Source organism: Ochotona princeps, chromosome 22 (assembly GCF_030435755.1).
Source record: "Ochotona princeps isolate mOchPri1 chromosome 22, mOchPri1.hap1, whole genome shotgun sequence".
Taxonomy (NCBI): Eukaryota; Metazoa; Chordata; class Mammalia; order Lagomorpha; family Ochotonidae; genus Ochotona; species Ochotona princeps.
Window position 1 is genome coordinate 25,095,420 of NC_080853.1, and position 17,503 is coordinate 25,112,922.

The 17,503-nt window shown below is 48.4% G+C and overlaps 1 protein-coding gene across 1 annotated transcript in view; it reads right to left on the minus strand.

Annotated features, from left to right (window-relative positions):
- Window positions 1-7,576: 7,576 nt before the first annotated feature.
- The window catches only part of DTD1 (D-aminoacyl-tRNA deacylase 1), a 104,631-nt gene continuing 94,704 nt past the window's right edge, over window positions 7,577-17,503 (minus strand). Inside the window, exons 5-6 of the mRNA XM_004585639.4 lie at window positions 15,380-15,552; window positions 7,577-8,056 (exon numbers count right to left, since the gene is read on the minus strand). Of these exons, the coding sequence (XP_004585696.2) occupies window positions 15,400-15,552 (153 nt within the window). The 3' untranslated portion in view covers window positions 7,577-8,056; window positions 15,380-15,399. The remainder of the gene's footprint in view (window positions 8,057-15,379; window positions 15,553-17,503) is intronic.

Below are 17,503 nucleotides of genomic sequence, written 5' to 3' on the forward strand. Positions count from 1 at the left end.
CCTCTTAGTGCCCAGGAGAGCAGTGGAAGGTAGCCCATCTTCTTGGGCCCTTGTACCTACATGGGAGATCCAGGGGGAAGCCCAGTCCAAGCCAATTTATCTCCATTTAGGGATATAAATTGGTGACCTCAGGTGTGTGGCTATGGTACTGGTTTAGCTGATGCTGCAGTCCTCTCCTTGAACTCAGTAAGGTCCCGGGTATCCGTTTCCAAGGCGGTTCATTCACAAACTAGCGAATGGGTTGCAGAATCAGTGCCTTCCACGTGGGGCTTATCATGGAGCTGAGTATCCCAACAACGTAGCGGCATCCTCACCAACAAGGGTGGAAGCCGCACTGCCTTCTCCAACCCGCTCTTGCAGTCACTTCATTCACCCTGCCATCAGCCCTGATTGGTGGACAGAGGGGCCTGCGAGTCTGACCACTAGGGGGTAGCAATCACCGAGGACCACAGTCGGGGTTGGTGGTCTCCATCGCTACTGATTTTGCTATTCTGGTCACCATTCTTTTCTCTCTTTTTCCACAAGCTTTTCCAATGCCTCTTGTATTTTAAATTCTCTTTTCTCTGCTTATATCAGGTTTAACTTTCTCTTCCTTCTTTAATCCCTAAGATAGAAGCCCAGATTCTTAATTTTAGCTCTTTCTTCTTTTCTAGTACATTGATTTAAGGTTATATTTCTTCATAAGTGCTACTCCGCTTTATCCCCAAAATTTTTATGAGTTTTATTTGTGCTGTCATTTAGTTCCAAAGATTTTTAACTTTCTATTAAGATTCTTCTTTAATTCATGGGTTACTTAGAAGATGTAGCTGGATCTCTAATGATTTGACAATTTGCTAATTAATTTTCTGGGGGCTAATTCCTCTGCTGTCTGAAAGCTGCTTTCATATGACATTTGAAAGAGTGTCCTAAGGTGAGTTTTATAACCCCAAAATGTGGGCTAGCTTGTTGAATGTTCCACGTGAGCTTGAGAAAAATGCATATCCTGATGTTGGTGCAAAGGATATTTTTTAAGTGTCAATCTGATCAAGTTGATTAATAGCACTGTTCAGCCCAGCTCCATTCTATTGATTTTCTGCCTTGATTTGTTGATGCCTCCCAGGGAGCTGCTTCAGTTCACAAGTGTACTAGTGAGTTTGCCTGTTTTGCTTTGTATTTCTATCAGGTCTTGGATGAATTCATCCACTTGGAGAATCCTTGCCTCTCTCTGCCCACCGCAACTGTATTTGTTCTGTTTTCTATTAGCACAGCTGCTCCAATGTTCTTCTGATTAGTGTTAGGGTGAAGCTAAAAGCAACTTTGTATTTAAAGTGGGTTACTTGTAAGAAAATACTCAACTGTAGTTGCTGCCCTTGGATTTAGAGCACACATTTTAAAACTCATCTAAGTTCACCTTAAAAAAAAAATGAAAGGAAGAAAAGAACTAGAAAGCCACTTTCCAAAGGGTGAAGATACTGTGTCACTGTGGTTTTAACTCCCCTCTCCCAGGCCTTGACACATTGCTTAATTCATATCATCGGACCGTCACCAAATACATTGTTACTATGATTATTTTAATCAGGTACCTTTGAGGTCTTGTAGAAACTTGTGATTGGCTTCCAGAACCTACAAATACTCCAAGACTGTCTGGAGAGCAGTTCGGTTGAACATACACAGAGATCCTATCATACAAAGCTCTACACGGGGCAGCAGGGCCATCAAGATGAGTGCAGATTTCACATCAGCAATCCAGACCCCACATCCCACAGACTCAGAGCCTCCTGCCCGGGGCGGAAGGTGGGGATCTGGGGATCTGGGGGAGCAAGGAACGACTGCTCATGGACTTGCCTGAAGGGAGAAAACCTACAGCAAGAAAGCCTGCTCCTCGGCTGTATTCCATTAGGAAGGATAAAAATACTATAAAGGACATCATTAAGTTAGCAGACAAAAATAGAATAGGGACAATAAATCAGAGTGAAGAGCATTAAACTTGCTGCAGATGATATCCATGTCACAGTTATGTAAGAAGAGGTCCTATTCTTAGGCATATACATGGGGGAAGGGGTGAAGAGCATGAGCGATGGGACCCACTCCATCCTACCCCAATATGACTGGCTCAGGAAAAATACACACATTTATAAAGAGACATGGAAGGAGTGAAAAGGCAGAGCGCCCAAATGCTGGCGCTAGGCACACCTGGATCAAGGGTATTGTGGGTGCTATTCTTAATGGCTTTTCTGGAAGTTTGAAATTACTTCCAAATAAAATGGGGGTCTAAAAGAATCCTTTAAGCCAATTATTGTGATAAATTGTAATCCCACATGCCTGGAAATGCAGGGATGTCCCCCACCCCCAATGCTTGGTAATCCAAAGCATAGTGTGTTACTGTTGTTTCTATAGGCTGAGATTGCTTACCTGGGCAACCATCCTCGCGGGGAGGGACAGACACTGAGGCATCCCAGTGACAGGATACGAGGCTGCCAGTCCCGGGGCCCCAGGATCACGACTGTTGCCCGGCTCTCGCTCTCTCACCAGAACACCACCATGGCCTGCCTCTTGGGCACCACCTCTGACCAGGGAGGGCCTCCTCCACCGGCATCCCCAGAGCAGTGTGGGGAGAATTCTTGCCATCAGTAGTCCACGTGGGATTTCTGTTTTCCTGTTAAGCAGCAAAGTTCACAGCAATGTATGCCAGAAAGACAACCAAGCCCCAAAATAAGCCGTGTGCCTACAGAGACCCAACCAGCTTCTCCCATGGCTTCCTGCTTCTTCATTTAAAAAATAGATTTGTTTTTGTTGAAAGGCAGATTTTGTAGAGAGAAGGTGAGTCATAAAGAAAGTTATTTCATCTGCTGGTTCACTCTCCAAATGGCTGCAATGGCCGCAATCCTAAACCAGAAGCCAGGAGCCTGGACCCTCCCCTGGGTCTCCCACGTGGATGTAAGCGTAGAAAGACTTGAGCCATCCTCTGCTGCTTTCCCAAGCCATAAGCAGGGAGCTGGATTGGAAGTAGAACAGCCGGGGCTTGACAGCATCCATATGCAATGCCAACACCGCAGGCAGTGGCTTTGCCTGTAATGCCATAACAACGGCCTCACAAATGTTTGAAACTCAAAACAAATGACAAACATCATTTAAGAAAGGACTCGAAGCTCAAAACAGGTGAGGAGACAGGCTAACAGGGCTTCCCGAGTGTAGTGAAAATTCAAAGGCTCTGAAACAACATACAGGGGTGAGTGGGGAAGAGTTAACACAGGTAACGCTGCGGGACAGTGCGAAGAGAGGAGAGGAGACAGAAAACCAAACACATCAAAAAGTCCAGCTTCAGCCTGAGGAATCCAGATAGCCTAGCAAGATGAACATTCTAGAACAGAGGATTAAACAGACATCTGTGAGCCTGCCACAAAGCACGGAAGCCAGAAAGAGCTCACAGCCAGCACACGTGCTGGGCTAACGGTTTCTGACACAATCACCAGATGAATCCCCAAATTCTCTGAAAACAGGGTAGCCTGATTCCTGCCAGAACAGGCAACATGGATGGGAGTCACATGGGTCGTGAGTGGAGAACATAAACCATCCCTTGATTGGGAAGATTTCCAGGGGAGTGCCAACTTGATCCTGGCCATTGCGGGGAGCGAGACCTGAAGACACAGAAGCCATGTCTAGCTGAAGGGGATGCCTCTGGGAGGCAGGCCTGTGTGACATCTGACACAGATCAACAGCCTGTGACCACAGGCTGCGCCCAACAGGGAGATGGTGGCAGTCTTCCCTGTATTCTCTGTAAGGTTATTCAGATGGTGTGAGCCACCTGCTGTAGGGCAGCTCGGTAGGAGTGGTGACTGCCCAGCTCAAGCCCCTGGTTTTAACCTTGCAAGTGCATTCAAAGGGCAGGTTGCATTTCCACGTAACGGGTAGCAGACAGAAGGGTTGAGGCTGAATGGGCTCTGCCCAGGTTACGCCAGCACAACCGAGACCTCGACCCCACTGTTCACATTGAGGGCCACAGTGGCAGCTGGGCATCTGGTTCCCAAGGATCCTGTGACAAAGTGCTTCGAGAACAACAACAAACAACCTGCCTGGGCATGATGGTGGAGCAGGGCATGATGAAGCTTAAACACGTGTGCTTGCGACTTACCACAGTTCTGCAGTCCAGGCCCTGCTTGCCTCAGAGCTCTTGTTTCTGTCCCTGGCCCCCAGATCCAGGTCTACTGGTTGGCTGACACTTGTCTGACTGTCCCTTCTCTCATGCCTCAAGGCAGCTGGATCTGCCACTTCCATCTCCTCCATCATCTGTTACTGCCTGGCCAATCCCACCTCTTCCTATAGATCTCCCAGTTGCTGGGAGGCTTAGGAGACCCAGGCCTGGGCTAAGCCGTCTGCCCGCTGTTCACTACCACCCCCAGGGCCTGCCCTGCTCCACAATGGAGCCTCCAACTCAGTCATCACCCACAGAAAAGAATCCAAAACAAGTGATTTCCAGGCTCCTACAAATACTGCATACATGATCAAAAATTTATAATTAACAAACCCTAAAATACCATCACTGAAAGAGACACTTGCATAATGGGAAATTTAAAACTCCCTCCCCCAGGACCTCTGAATGAATTGCAGATCAAGAATTGTGCCTAGCAGAAACACCGGTAGATCAGTGACAGTCAAGATCACTCCATCTGGCTCTACAGTTACTAAAGCAACACCAAGTCAGAGAAGTCGGGGTGCTGGTGGTGCAGTCTGTGCTTCACAATCAAGTCAGTGAACCACCAAACACTTTCTGCTAGTTGGCAGCACCCATAGGCAGGGAGCACCCCCACTCAACCTCCCAAGGACCACCAACCCCGAGGTGCAGCATGGAGCACCTGGCCAGGGAGACACCTTTATTTGGTCTGTTTCGTGTGGTCACAAGCACTTGGTCTCCAATAAAGCAAACCATAGGAGGCAAGATTAACCAGACCCTGCCTCCTCAAGAGTCACTGGCTTGGCACTGTGTGGTCTGCCAGGGCTTCTCAGCACAGCCATACATGGCATGCTTCTCCTGTCCCGTCCTCACGCAAATGCTGCTGCAACGTACAGTAAGCAACAAGTTTTATAATAAGCAGAGGGCAGCAGTTAGTGATGCTAGGACGGACACAAAGACTGAAAGCTTTAACTCTGCATGGAGAACTGCACCCATCCATCTAAGTTCAGACGAGATCGGGCGCATTCAGGGTGGTATGGCCGTAGACCCGTTAATCTAAGTTTAGTCCATTAGGAAGAGTTGGAAATAACCTTTGGAAGGAGAATCCAGTGGGTGGAAATTAACCTCCATCTTCATGCAGCTGCAGATGTTCAGGTGGAGGGGTGAGAAGGGGTTCTTCTCCTACCCTGAGACCTGGAAGTGATCTATAGGATGACACAATAGGCTCCTTCAAGCCAAAGTTCCACACGTTTCCTGACCTCGGCCATGTTCTCCATATCCTAGGAGAGAAGGATGATTGTTTTTTTAAAAAAAGATTTAATTCTTTTTCTTGGAAATGCACATTCATAGAGGAGACACACACACAAAAAGAAGGATCTTCCATCTGCTGGTTCATTTCCCAAATGGACACAACGGTGAGCTGAGCCAATCCTAAACCACGACTTATGAGTTTCTTCTGGGTCCCCCACATGGGTTCAGGGCCCAAGGACTTAAGCCATCCTGCTCTGCTTTCCCAGGCCATAAGCAGGGAGCTGGATGGGAAGTAGAGCAGCTGGGACATGAGCTGGTGCCCCATGTGGGATGCTGGTAGAGGATTAGCATGTTATACCACAGCACTGGCCCCTGCAAAATGATTTTTCAATCCATCAGTACTAAAGATGTTTCCTTCCATACACAGACTCAGAACTTCTGCTCCAACACTGAGGCTCGCCACCCACTGCAGAATCTGGTTAACTGGGAGAAAGTCAGCACATACCATACAATGAACACCCATTGCTACAGTTTGGGCTCCTGCCCCAGGTCCCCCTGAATCTTTTAGATATTCAGAGCCTCTTCCTTTCCCCTCCAGACTAAACAGCCGTGGCACCTGCAGCCCTTTCCTCCTCCAATGGTTTGCAGGCCTCAGCAAGGTGACCGCGGTTCATGTTCTAACATCCTTGTCCCCTTGAAACACAACCTAGAGACGAAGGTTGTAATCCCTTTCCCACAGCCCGCTAACCAGCCCATTAGTTCTTGTCTCCACACGATCTTTGTTCCCCCTTGACAGGGTTGTGCAGTAAACAGTAACTGGAGGTGATAAAATGTAGTGACAATAAAACCTACAGCAAACCTGTTCAGGCCTAACCCTAGGGATGAGTTTAGGAAAGAGTGGATTCCAGCCACTTCAGAGGGAACCGGAGTTCACTCTGTAAAGCCCCACTTGGGAGAACTCGGGTAGGAGAGTTCCTGGGGACCCAGTGCCCACACAGCAGGGGTCTGAGCTGGCATCATATCCTGGTGTGGAGGGTGAAGCCATCGGGGACCACACAGGGCCACCTGCACTGGCTCAGGCCTACAGCAGGCTCTAAAGCCTCCCCACACTCTGAAGTCCAAGTACTCAAACACATGCTTGAGATGTGTCTGGGTCTTTTTTTTTTTTTAATCTCTCATATTTTCTAATACATTTTCATGTTCAAGTAGACAATGGGGCCAGACTAGAGGTACCTGGAAGGTCCTTACAAAGGTCGAAGGCAGACAGAATTTCATGCTGCAAAGTGGCCAGAGAAGAATATCTCAGGTTGAATAAGAAACATTTCAGAGGAAAGTTCTGTTTATGTGAGCATGAATATTTTACATAGAAGATAGCTAAAAGAATATCATGTCAAGAATAACTACTGGGCCCGGCATGATAGCGTAGTGGCTAAAGTCCTCGCCTTGCACGCGCCAGGATCCCATATGGGTGCCGGTTCTAGTCCCAGCAGCCCCGCTTACCTTCCAGCTCCCTGCTTGTGACCTGGGAAAGTAGTCAAGCACGGCCCAAAGCCTTGGGACCCTACATCCGCATGGGAGATCCGGAAGAGCTCCTGGCTCCTGGCTTCAGATCGGCTCAGCTCCAGTCATTGTGGCCGCTTAGGGAGTGAACCATTGGATGGAAGATCTTCTTCTCTGTCTCGCCTCCTCTCTGTATATCCGCCTTTCCAATAAAAATAAATAAATATTTTTTAAAAAGAGAGAAAAAAGAAAAGAATAACTACTGTGGATACAGCATTCATGGGGTTGAGCTTTGCCGAGAGACCCTATCCCCAGAATGTGGCTCCTCACAAGTGTGGATGGAGGCAGTGACTGGACTGAAAGCCTTCTGCCACAGAGGCCTCACTCCCACCTCCCGCAGGTGGACACATCGGATACAGTCAAAGGAGTGTGGCCACCTGACATTGCGCTCTGCCCCTTGTCGTCATGTCGCCTCCCAGGACACTGTCAGCAGCTGCGTGTTCTCCTAAACAGACTCGCTCTGTGCAGCAGAGGCCTGGGTGCGTAGCTCAGGAAGGTGTCTTGGAGGAGAAGTGAGCACACACCTGTAGGGGGCCAGCCATGGGGCACTGCTCCCCACAGCAGCATGAAGCAGGCAGCAGGATGTGTTTGATAATAAAGTGCTGCTTCTGAAAGTTAAGGTTTTATTATTTATTTTTAGAAAAGAGAGAAAAATGACAAGATGCAAAGGCCTCACAGGATATGTTATCACTGATGGTTGTTCTTACACTTGACACAGGCCCTGGTCATGAGCCAGTGTTGGAACAAACAAGCATGGAGGTGTTGAAGACCCGTCACAGGTGCGCAGAACATACCGCGGGGGACTTGATGACAGGTGATGGTCAGCCTGTTCCAAAAGTAAGCAAAGACAAGGTAGGACCCAACTAGGCCTCCCTGTGGAGGAGGCACGGATGGGCATGGGTCTGCCGCCACGTGCACGCCTCTGCCTAGAGAGACACAGCCGTAATGGAACATGGTAACAGGTCCTTTGGTGTCTTCAGGTCCCAATTTCATATTTCTGCATTCTTGTTCATGTTTCAGGTTCAAATTCTCAACCCAGTTATAGGACTTAGCATCTTGAATTTTTCAGGAACCACTTCTCCCAATGACAGTGCACTAGAAGGAGTAAAGAAAAGATACATCATTAAGAAGTAATTATAAAATATATCTTCCTAACACAGGCTTTAAGCATTAACAAAACAGCTCAAGCAACCCTTCAAGCCCATACAAGAATCCTAGAGTGCCAGTTCTCACATAAAGATTTATTATTATTATTATTTTATTGGAAAGGCAGATTTACAGAGAGAAGGAGAGACAGAGAAAAATCTTCCACGCACTGGTTCATTCCCCAAATGGCTACAAAGCCCGGAGCCAGGCAGGAGCTTTTTCCAGGTCTCCCCTGTGGGTGTAGGGTCCCAAGGCTTTGGACTGTCCTCTACCATCCCACACACCTTCCTCTGAAATGTGAGAATGTCTACATGTTTGGGGAGTTCAACCTCTCCACTATCATGTAACATTAAACCTGCAGCTGGAGATACCTCTCCCAACCAACAGCTGTTTCCCACACTGACCTTTGGGTAATGTCATATTTTTGACACAGATTTGTTGCCACCACCCAGCAGCGGTGGCACTAAAATGCCGAGTCATATTCTTGAGGGTCTGGGAAAAGCCAGAACTGCAACCGAACCCCTCACTGCCAAAAGCGGCTGCGTTTAAAACCTTCACTCCGCTGCTCCTGTCCCCATTGGTCTAAGCTTTCCTCCCCACTTCTTGTCTCCCGCCCGTCCTCCTTCTCCCCCGTCCCGTCTTTCTCTGTCCGTTGTCCGTCCGTATGTCGTCCGTCGTCCCAGTCCATCCTGCCTAGCTTTTACCGGCAACTTTTATATCGTTCTCCACCAATCACTTCTCCCCACAGGTCCACTTGGTGCTACGTGATAGGCCAGTAATCACAGCGAGGGCATTAGCCTATCCCTGTGACTTCCTGTTTACCTGCTGGCGAGACCAACTCTGCTTCCTGGCCCTGAGCCAGCCGCCATCTTGCAACGGCCCTTACCAATCCCAGAAGCAGCTTTAGCATCCTGCTCCCCACACAGATTAAAACCTTTAATTTAATATACATATAAATATATAATATGTTAATTATATATTTAATATATAATTTAACATATAAATATATATAATATATATTTGGAATACAGAATTACAGACAGAGAGAAAGAGGAAGAGAGAGACAAAAGAAAGAGAACTTCTATTTGCTGGTTCCCTTCCCAAACAGCCTCACCAGTTGGGGTAGGGCCAGGTGGAGCCAGGAGCCCACAACACAGAGGCAGAAGCCTGAGGACTTGGGCTGTCCTCTTCTGTTTTTTGAGATACATTGGCAAGAAGCTGGATTGGAAGTGGAGCAGCCAGGACATGAACACTCACATGGGATACTGGCATGCCTGTTGAAGCCTTAACGTTCTGCGTCACAATGCTAGCCCCCCAAATCTCAGCTTCTTAAATTTAAGATGAGCTTAGGGATCCTGGTTAAATGGGTATTTCCTTTACATTTACTTCAATTAAATATTCTACATATTAATTGCTTATTATAACAAAGCTATGCTTCAAATATTTGACAGGAGATGAAAATGATAGAGTTTACAAATAAAAGAACAAATGACCTAGAAAAGCAATATAATATTCTATTAAATGACAAAAACAAGTAACACTACATGTAAAGTAGGTCTTATTTTATAAAAGTACAGCTAGCGTGACATAGTGGTCTGGGACACTGCATGTGGTGCTGGCATTCAATATGGGCACTTGTTCATGTCCTGGCTGCTCTACTTCCAGCCCAGCTCCTTGCTGTTGGCTGGGAGGGTAGTGGGGGGTGGCTCAGTCCTTGGGTCTCTGCACCCACATGGGAAACTTTGAGGAGGCTCCTGACTTCAGATCAGCTCAGTTCTACCATGTGGCCATTTGGGAGTGAACCCCCAGATGGAAGATCTCTCTGTCTCTCATTTCCTCTGTAGCTCTGCCTTCAAAAGAAAAATAAAATGGATCTTGGAAAAAAGAAAAAAAAACTTTGTCAAATTAGAGAAATATATAGAATTACCTGCTTAGGAGAATTATTACTAAAGTACATGTCCTTGGTGGTTATGTTAGAATGATGAATGCCAGAAGTTCATCCTGGCAATTTTTGGAATTTTCTGTGTGAGTTTTGTAATGAGGATGGTTTTCAGAAGAAATTGTATGAGAGAAAGCCAGTGTTGGAAACCCAGTTCCCTGTAGAGAAACAGCCCTGGAGTTCTGATGCAGGACTCGATCAAAGGATGGATTTCAGAACTAACTGTGCTAGCTCTGGGAACCCCATGAGGCCTAACAAGTGCTCCAGTGTTAGGTCATGAGACATGAGCTCCCCCACCGCACGCCAGCAGCAGATCCAATTCCAGCCGCAAGCCACCACCCAGCAAGGATACGCCAAGTGGTTAACAGATGCCATTCCCTAGTTCTAAACTCACTTGCTCATGTTCCTTCTTGGGGCCAGCACTGTGGCATAGTCGGTGAAGTCACCAAAGTGAACTTTAAATTTTACTTGCTTTTAGTTAACTGACATTTAAGTATTCACATGTACTTGATGGCTACTGTATTAAATGGCACATATACTCACATAAACTCAGCCTCTCTGGCTCATTAAGAAGCAATGTAAGCCAGCACACTTCTTCCTATTCTGACAAAGATCAAGTGGAAAAGCCAACAGATGGCCACCTCCAAAACACCACTGTTGTTCAGCTTGCAGCTTGTGTTGACGTCTGAGGATAGAAATGTGCGGGCCAGTCAGCAGCATGTGCTTCTCACACCCCAGCCACAGCCGCCGACACCTGAGGGGACCTGCCATCCAGAGCGGAAGCCAAGTTCTTTCCGCGAGAGCACTTTCTGGTGCCCGCAGCAGCAGCAGCCAGGAAGGGCAAAGAAATGAAATGCAGCCTTCTAGAAAGCTCCGAGTCCTCCCAGCTAGGTGCAGGCAGAAGGAATGCGAGGGCAAGAACAGAAGCTAATTTTAGCAGAGCCTCACCTCCATGTGAGAAGATAAGAAATCCAGACACCAGGGAATGTCTCCCAAACCGTCAAGGCCCACGGCTATTTTTCACAGAAAACCCGCCCAAGATCATGCAGCTTTTCATCCTCCTTTCTTTCTGCCATTTTGTTTTCTCGATCACTTGCTTTGGAAACTCAAAGCTGCTTCCCCCAGGGCCTGGGAGGCTCCCTGGGGCTCCCACTGCTTTTAAAGAAAAGCACAGGCAGACTGCTGTGTCCTTCCCGGCTGCTGTTCTGTGCCACACACAGCCAGTGCCAAGGTCACCTCCATCTCTCCCTCATTCCGCTCTCACCCACATCCGACTATCTGATAATGACTGCAATTCACTGGGATGGCAAATTTTTATACTGAGGCGCTACTGAGACCCAGCACATCCCTGAGGTGCAGCTGTCCCTAAGCCACAGCTCCCTTCATGGTCTCAAAACTGAAAACATGGACAACTCTGCCGCTCACAGCTCCCTGGCCTGCTGGGGTTGTGGGGGAGGTGGCCAGCAGGCAGGTTCAGCACCCCTCCTCTGTGCCCTGACTTCCATCCGTGCCTAGACACGCGTGCACCCTAATTTGAGTAACTGCAGGTGGATGCCTCTGCTGTGGCTCTCAAGTGCTCAGTTCTGACAGCACCAGGTCAACCAAGACAAAGAACACATGACTTCTATATCTTCTGTGAACTTGTGTGCTCCAAGCACAGGGTAGCACACATGGCTGCTTCTCATGGGTGCCCACATGGTACTCTGGCTCCACTCAGGTGGCTCCTCTGGCTGCTGCCACCATGGCGAGGTTTGGTTTCTCAGTGCCCCCTCAGCTCTCAGCAGTGCTGGGAACCCAGTCAGGAAACCAGATGTAAGGTCTGCAAGCGCAGTGAAGTTCCACCCAGGCTCCATGGCCAGCAGCCCTGTGGGGCAGGTGATGCCTCCGGGCCCTCAACACCATAGGCTGTCGCAGGTGTCTTGGTGCCAAACTTGGTCTTGCTACCCTGTCTCTTCAGCTGCAACAGCCTTGTGGAGAACCTAGAGCTGGCCCACACGGCAGTCTCCCTCTGGAATTCCCACTGGGAAACAACGCCCAGGCCCCTGAAGCTTCCTTGAACTTGATCCTCACCCAGGACTTCTGGCCGGAGCTGGAGCCAAAATCAGGGAGGGAGCATGGGTTCTGGTACCTCTCCACCCTGGACATTTTTACTGTCCCTCCTCATTCCCCTGTCCCTCCCCCTACCCCAGGACCTCCAAGACAGTGGCCACAATGACCCTGACTTCCAGGATGACCAAAGAAAACATGCCTACCTGTGCCTGCCTGCTTTTCACCTGGCCTCCCCCACAGTCCAACTGACAATATCACCATTTACCCTAGGCACATGCTACCCACTCTGCACTAACCTGTGAAGAAAATCATGATGATAACAGCTCTAAAAAATTCACAGACTTCAGAGAAGCAAAAAGCAGATGCATCTACAAGTCCATAGGAAATTCTGCCCATTCCCCTTTGGAACATGAGTGGACTGCAGAGAAATGACCACCTCCGCTTCTGGCTCTTCCCTCTTTGTCTCAGTTTCCCTGCTATAAGCACCAGCTCCTGGGTGCCCTGGGACACACACAGCACTGGCCCTCCCCTGTCTGTGTGGCCCTCGTGTTTTTCTTGCTTGCAGGAATGGGAAAATCACCCCAGGCTGCCCAGTGGTCACAAGACACTGGTGCCCAGGGTACATGCTGCAGGAGCTATCCTGAGACCAAATCTAAAGCAAATGGGAATCTTCAACCAAAGAAAGGATTTCAAATGTTTCCACCATAAAGAAATGATACAAGTTTGAGAAAAATGATTTGGTTACTATATGTGTGCCTCAAAATATCACCTGGCTGGGGTCAGCACTATGGCATATTGAGTAAAGCCACTGCCTACTGCACAGAAATCCCACATGGCTGCCAGTTCAAGTCCCAGCTGCTCCACTTTTTTTTTTTAATTACAAAGTCAGATATACAGAGAGAAGGAGAGACAGAGAGGAAAATCTTCCGTCTGATGATTCACTCCCCAAGTGAGCCTCAACGGCCGGTGCTGCGCCAATCTGAAACCAGGAACCAGGAACCTCTTCCGGGTCTCCCACGCGGGTGCAGGGTCCCAAAGCTTTGGGCCGTCTTCAACTGCTTTCCCAGACCACAAGCAGAGAGCGGGATGGGAAGTGGTGCTGCCGGGATTAGAACCGGTGCCCATATGGGATCCTGGCGCGTTCAAGGTGAGGACTTTAGCTGCTAGGCCACGCTGCTGGGCCCCAGCTGCTCCACTTCTGATCCTGCTCCCTACTACTGTGTCTGGGAAAGCCCAAGTGCTTGGCCCCTGCACCCACATGTGAGACCCAGATGAAGCTCCTGGTTTTGAATCAGCCCAGCTCTGGCTGTTGTGGCCATTTGGAGGGTGAACCAACAGATGGCTCTGTGTATCTCTCTGTGTCTGTGACTCTGCCTTTCATGTAAATAAATAACAAAAAAAGATAAAAATCCCATCACATGGCACCCCACACATATGTACATGTTTTATGGAACAGTTAAAAATAAAACAAAATTTAAAACAGAACAAAACATTTAACAATATAAAATAAATACTTCTGAAAGAGTGATGACAAAGTATTAAAGGACAAAGCAAGACATCAAATTTATCAACTATATCAGTGGGCTAATAACACAATCCAGAAAAGAATCAATCCGATGACATCAGAATTTAAGAGTTGTTTTGAAAACACACAGCTCAAAGGCACATCTGGATCTGCCTATGTATCTGTGTGGGAACATGTGTGTTATTAAGGTAATAAGCTGGGTTTGAGACATGAATACATATTGTTTATGTATATATGAGTCATATAGATACATATATACACACACATATATGACTCATTTATTTATTGGAATGGCAGAGTGATAGAGAGAGGAAGAGATACACAGACAGAGACAGAAATTTTCCATCTTCTGGTTCACTCACCAAAAGGTCACAACTGCTGTGCAGCCCAGGCCAAAGCCAGGAGCCAGGAACTCCATTCGGGTCTCCCACAGAGGGAGCAGAGACCCGAGCACTTGGGCCATCTCCCACTGCTTTCCTGGGGTGCATTAGCAGGGAGCTGCCAGGACTCAATGATATTCCAATCTGGGATGCCGACCTGATGACCCAATCTGCTGTCCCCAATGCCGGCTCCAAGCACTTGGTTTTTGCTCCTCCCCTCTCATCCACTGATATCATCACAGGAACACAGAATTTCAGTTTGCTTTAAAATTGCAGCTAAGGTCCCAATCTACCAGGGACCTCAAGCCAGGGCACCCATGTAGGTGTCAGGGGGCCCAGTCACTCCTGCTGCCTCCCAGGGCCTGAATTAGCAGGAAACTGCAACTGAGAGTACAACTGAAACTCCCATCCAGGGGCTGTGATTGTGAGATGTGGGTTTGCCAAGCACTAGGCACACTGCCTTCCCCACCGCCAACCCCCACCAAACTTTCTTAAGCACTCCTGCACATCTCAGGATTGGGTAGTGTGCATCCTCAGGTCATTTCCCTGATAGCCTTCCAACAGCCAGGCCCTCTCAGAAGGGGAAAAAAGGGCAGAAAACCATGCAAGGAACAGTATCCTCTCTCAGGATTGCTGCTGAGCTAATCTGTCTGTGGACTGGGCTCACATCTGTGGGCTCCAAACTGCCCTCAGGCCTCGGACCTCAGGCTCCAAGCCTACCAACTCCCAGGCCAGCGCCACCACCCCCAGCCCACCACAAGTTGGCACCTGTTCCTGGCTTAGCAGCTGCTGCCTGCCTTTGCCCTTCACAGCCTCAGGGGCCTGTGTCCTCCTTAGAAGTCTGGCTCTAGGTCCATCCCTCTCCACACCCCCACCTCACTCACACAGCTGGCACAGGAACCACACTGTGACCCAAACACTTCCATGAACTCCCTGGGAAGGAGGATCCTGTAGCTTGAGCAAAGGGCCTGGGGTGGCTGGATCATACCAGCCAGGCTCTGAGCCTCAGGCAGGGACAGTAGATCCAACACAGTCCTGACATGGGATTGACATGAATAAAGTGTCATTTAGGCAAAGTCATCCAGCAGAAACACGCAGGGGGAAGCACAGGGCAGCCTAACTCCACGTAGACATGGCCCATGAGGCAGATGGGTACTACAGAAAGCTTGCACACCCATTCATTGTCGGAGCACACATATGCAGGTGCAGAGTGTGTGGCCACCAGCAGCTGAGCCCCCATGCTGCATCCTTCTGCATAAAACCCCACATGCTATTTGCTCCTTTTTTTCCTGCATGCTAGCAGGTAGCAGATTGAAGCATGACCGTCCAAAAGATGGCTTCCAGCCCTGTCCCACAAATGTGCAATGAGGAGACCCTACCTGGTCCTGTGCTCCTGCGATTACGGCTCCCGCTCCGAGGACACATCACCCTCCGCCCCGCTACTGGCGCTGCGGTCTTCCTTTCGTGGTGCGTTTCTTTCTTTGCTAGATTCCGAAGGTCCCTTAGCTCTGGTCTTCTCTTTCCTCTGCTGCTGTTTTTCGAGCTTGGATAGCTGATACACACAAAGAAACAAAGCCACAACACTTTACCCACAGGAACATGTGCTTGCATCTCATACACCTGTTCTTCCCCTTCCAGAGCAAATGCTCACCTGTACAGGGGCTTCTGGGAACTACCACAGGTCCAGCACAAAGGACCCTGTGCCCCTGCCTTATTGGAAAGATAGATTTACAGAGGAAAGAAGAGACAGGAAGACCTTCCATTTGCTGGTTCACTCCCCAAATGGCCATGGTGGCCAGAGCTAAGCCTATCCAAAGGCAGGAGCCAGGAGTTTCTTACAGGTCATCCACATCAGTATAAGGGCCCAAGGCTTCGGGCCGTCCTCTACTGCTTTCCCAGGCCACAGAACAGGGAGCTGGATCGGAAATGGAACAGCCAGGACACACTTCACCCATATGGGATACCAGTGCTCAAAGGGGGAGGATTAGCCCAATTGAGCCATTGCATTTTGAGTTATTTTAATGCCAACTATTTCCTGCCAAATTTCTCTGTCCTGCATATGAGCAAAATCTAATTAGGGAGGTAAGCAGCCAGCAGCAGGAAAGCTCCAGCACCATGAAGTCAACAACTGGGATTTTTACAGAACATGTGTTCTGTCCAAGCCCTTGCAGACATTCTAAGAAAGTCTGATGGCACAGGTCGTAAAGCTGAAATGGCCCTCTGCAATTACAGACAACAGACAGCACAGCAAGGACTTATTCCTCAGGGGTGAGAGCCCACACCTGTGTACCTACACATGTCCACGGGGACACTGGGCAGCCTGTGGCTGCCACAAGAGGAAGGACACTCCCAGCCTGGCTCCTCAGGAGTACAGATACACACCAAAGGCAGAAGCATGAAATGTCCCAACTTAACCAGCCCATTAGCTCATTTCAGCAGTTTGAGAAGTTCCTCTCTAAGACACTTTTCTGAGTGCCTATCACCTTCTGTTCCAGGGACCACACCCTGACTGTCCCATTATGTCATCTGACTTCCTCTGACCCTGGGGACAAGCCTGTGAGGTACCATTAGGTGGCGGATCTGTTGAGTAGTTAACAACTTCATAGCAGTATGTAGGGTGCTTCAGAAAGTTCATGGGAAACAGAATTGTTTATTTCCATACAAAACAATTCTGAAAATCACAGTATGCCTTTTTTGTGAACTTTGTAAAGACCTCTCGTTTTTATGCATAGATTTCACTTTTTTTTATTTTGCACCAAAATAAATCCATCCTCTTATTCCATTTTCTAAGAGTTTTGTGAAGTACATTTGGGTCAGTAAAGAATGCTATGGAATACAGAAAAATGAAATGAGCGGTGACCTTCCTTGGGTCTGGGGCGAAGCACTGCACTTCACGTTACCTCAGTTTATCCTGTCGGACACCACAGAAGTTTCTGGAAGGCAAGTTTCCCTCTGCTGTGCAGATGAAACAAGCCACCTGAAGGCCCACAGCTTTTGCCAAAGGGCCAAGACCCTCTGGCGAAGGGGTTATTTGGGCAAGGGCAGACACCTGCATTAACTAACTAGATGACCAGCAGTCTAACAACCACATGTCCATCGCAGCCTGCTTCCTCTGTGGAGGAACAGTAAGGTCCCTGTGTTCTCCCAGTTTCTCTTTGTACCTTTACAGATCACACAGCAAGGGTAGTGAAGAGAAAAAGGAGGATGCAATGTCAACCAGCAAAGGGTCCTGGGGAAGCTCTGAGGGGAACCGAGGCCAACTCTAACTGCCGCTGACTAGTCAACTAAGCCGCTTTTAAAGCAATTTGGAGACAATTTGTTTTACCAAATTGTGGCTTGAAATAATTTCAAATTATGTAATAATAGTGAAAGCCTTTAAAATAAATAGGTTCTGGTATAATGGGAAACCCAACAGGGCCAGCACAATAGCTCAACAGGCTAATCTTCTGTCTTACAGCACCCACATCCAATGTGGGTGCCAGTTTGTGTGCCGGCTGTTCCAC